The following is a 2,070-nucleotide window of genomic DNA, read 5'->3' as shown; positions in this document are numbered from 1 at the left end:
GCACGCACGAGCGCGCATGCAAGCTGACATGCGCACGCTTGGCGCACCTTTGAGTTGAGTGTGTGGTGTGCCATGTGCAGCAGGTGCTCCAGGCCCTCGTGGTGGCCCCGCCACACCTGGACGCGGCGGCGGGGGTGCATTCGTGTGGGGTAAGGCAAACAACGGCCAACCAACACTATGCTGAACAGCCAACCGTACCAGCCAACCATTTGTATTGCGCATCAGCCACAACGCATCGGCGCAGGGATGTGAAGGATGTCACCGGACGTATCTGCAGCACAGCCCTCGTGACTGCTCCACTGAAGCAGGCTGGACGCCACCCAAGCCTGTTTACAAGACAGCAGCGCCGACAGCACACCCGCAGCCCCCCCTCCCGCCATGGCCAATGCCGGCATTGGCCGGGCCCTGCTGCCCGCAATTACTGCCCAACCACACACACACGCCCACACACATCACCATGTGCACCCCTCTAAAGATCCACCACGCCTCTTCAGAACCCTGACGACACTCCCACCCCCCCACCATGTCTGTGCAGTACTCTGGGAACACCACAGAGTAGACCGCAGTCACCAGCACCGCCGCCACAGCCAGCGCTGCCGTCACCACTACCGCCAGCATCTGGGCCAGAGCCGGGGTCATCAGGAAGTTGCATATGCAGACAGACTGCGCAGCGAGATTGTGTGCAAGGTGGGTGGGAGTGGATGAGTATGAGCGATTGGACGTCGCAGCTCGACTTTAAATGTTGGGCGAGGCGCACGTTGTGCCAGTGTCCAGGCAACCCCGAGACAGCAGCAGCTGTCCACAGCTGCTGCCGGCTGTTGGTGTTGGAGGTGCGCCACAGCGGTGCGCGGCTGCGAGCCACCCCTGCGGCCTGCCCAGCGCCTATCCGCTTCCAGCTCGCGCACTCACATAGAGTGATAGCCAGACACCCGTGATGGCGCGGGGCTGCGGTTGAGCGTTGCGAAGAGAACGGCATGGCGGAGAAGAGGGTCAGGGGCAATCAACACATAACAAGCGAAGCCAGGGGCGTTGACGCGTCTATGCAAGAGCCTCAGTAGTGAGGTGGTGCGAGCAATAGGCAGCATGTGAGCGCCATGTATGCTGTGCCCTCCCCATTCTGCGCCGCCCGCTGCCTTGTCACGCGGCGCACCAGGCCTATCAGCTCTCCGCCGCCAAACATGATGAGGGTTGCCACAATGATGCTGATCTGGAGTGGGGCGGAGGGTTAAGGCCGCGGCTACGCCTGGGCACAGGTGGAGACAGCGCCATGACGCGGAGGTGCCAGGCCGTCATGGGCCCTCCAGTCGCTGGCCCTGCCGCCGCACACTGCCGAGCCAAGGCACCCCAGCCTGCAGGGGTGACCGCTCCTGTGGGCTGTCCGCCGAGGCGATCAGGGCTGCCCGCGGCTAACGTGCGGCGTCGCCCGGGCCCCATCAGGCGTGTCTGTCCTGCACAGCACCGTCCCCTGCCCCTCAAACCCCTCCCCTGTTCCGTCCCCGCCTGCCTGCAGGAAGTAAACGTTGTGGTACGCCCTGAAGAGGCCAAACGCAATCCATATCCCGCTGTAGCACACTGCGGGCGCCGCATGCGAACAATGCGCAGGCTGGCGTCAGCGTGCTGGCTCACCCGCGCGCCCCTCTTCCGCACGCACCACACACGGCGTTGCCGCATCCCGCATGGCACGCTCTGCCGCGAATCGCCGGCAAACTCCGGCTGCTCCGCTCCATCCCCTGGCCCGCACCCAGTGCCCGACCAAGCGCCCCGGCAGCGCCCCGCCGCAGCAGGCTCGCACGATGGCGCGTGACTCAGGCACCACTCCGCGATGCCATTGAGCTGGCTGGCCGCCGCGCAGTCCACCGCCGCTGTAGGCGGGGCGTCTCACCGGGCAGCGCCACTGTGAAGGTGAGGACGAGCTGCCCGACCTGCGGCACCCACATGGGCAGCGCCACTATGCCCAGCAGCATGAAGAGCATCGAGTACTTGGCGCTGGCGCCCTTGGAGACCTCAAACCGCGGGTCGCGGAGGGCGAGGGCCGGCAGGGAGAGCAGCAGCACCATCACGGCCTGGGGG

At 65.7% G+C, this 2,070-nt stretch overlaps 1 protein-coding gene across 1 annotated transcript in view; it reads right to left on the bottom strand.

Moving 5' to 3' along the window:
* Nucleotides 1-2,057, bottom strand: part of MNEG_5032 (hypothetical protein) — a gene marked incomplete at both ends in the record, with an annotated part of 4,764 nt that extends 2,707 nt beyond the window's left edge. Inside the window, 6 exons of the mRNA XM_014046488.1 lie at nucleotides 48-116; nucleotides 523-663; nucleotides 910-945; nucleotides 1,151-1,207; nucleotides 1,460-1,572; nucleotides 1,883-2,057. Of these exons, the coding sequence (XP_013901942.1) occupies nucleotides 48-116; nucleotides 523-663; nucleotides 910-945; nucleotides 1,151-1,207; nucleotides 1,460-1,572; nucleotides 1,883-2,057 (591 nt within the window). The remainder of the gene's footprint in view (nucleotides 1-47; nucleotides 117-522; nucleotides 664-909; nucleotides 946-1,150; nucleotides 1,208-1,459; nucleotides 1,573-1,882) is intronic.
* Between the last annotated feature and the right edge of the window lie 13 nt (nucleotides 2,058-2,070).

Source organism: Monoraphidium neglectum, assembly GCF_000611645.1.
Source record: "Monoraphidium neglectum strain SAG 48.87 unplaced genomic scaffold scaffold00730, whole genome shotgun sequence".
NCBI classification, from domain to species: Eukaryota; Viridiplantae; Chlorophyta; class Chlorophyceae; order Sphaeropleales; family Selenastraceae; genus Monoraphidium; species Monoraphidium neglectum.
Note: the sequence above shows the minus strand (reverse complement) of the source record. Positions and strands in the feature narration are given on the sequence as shown.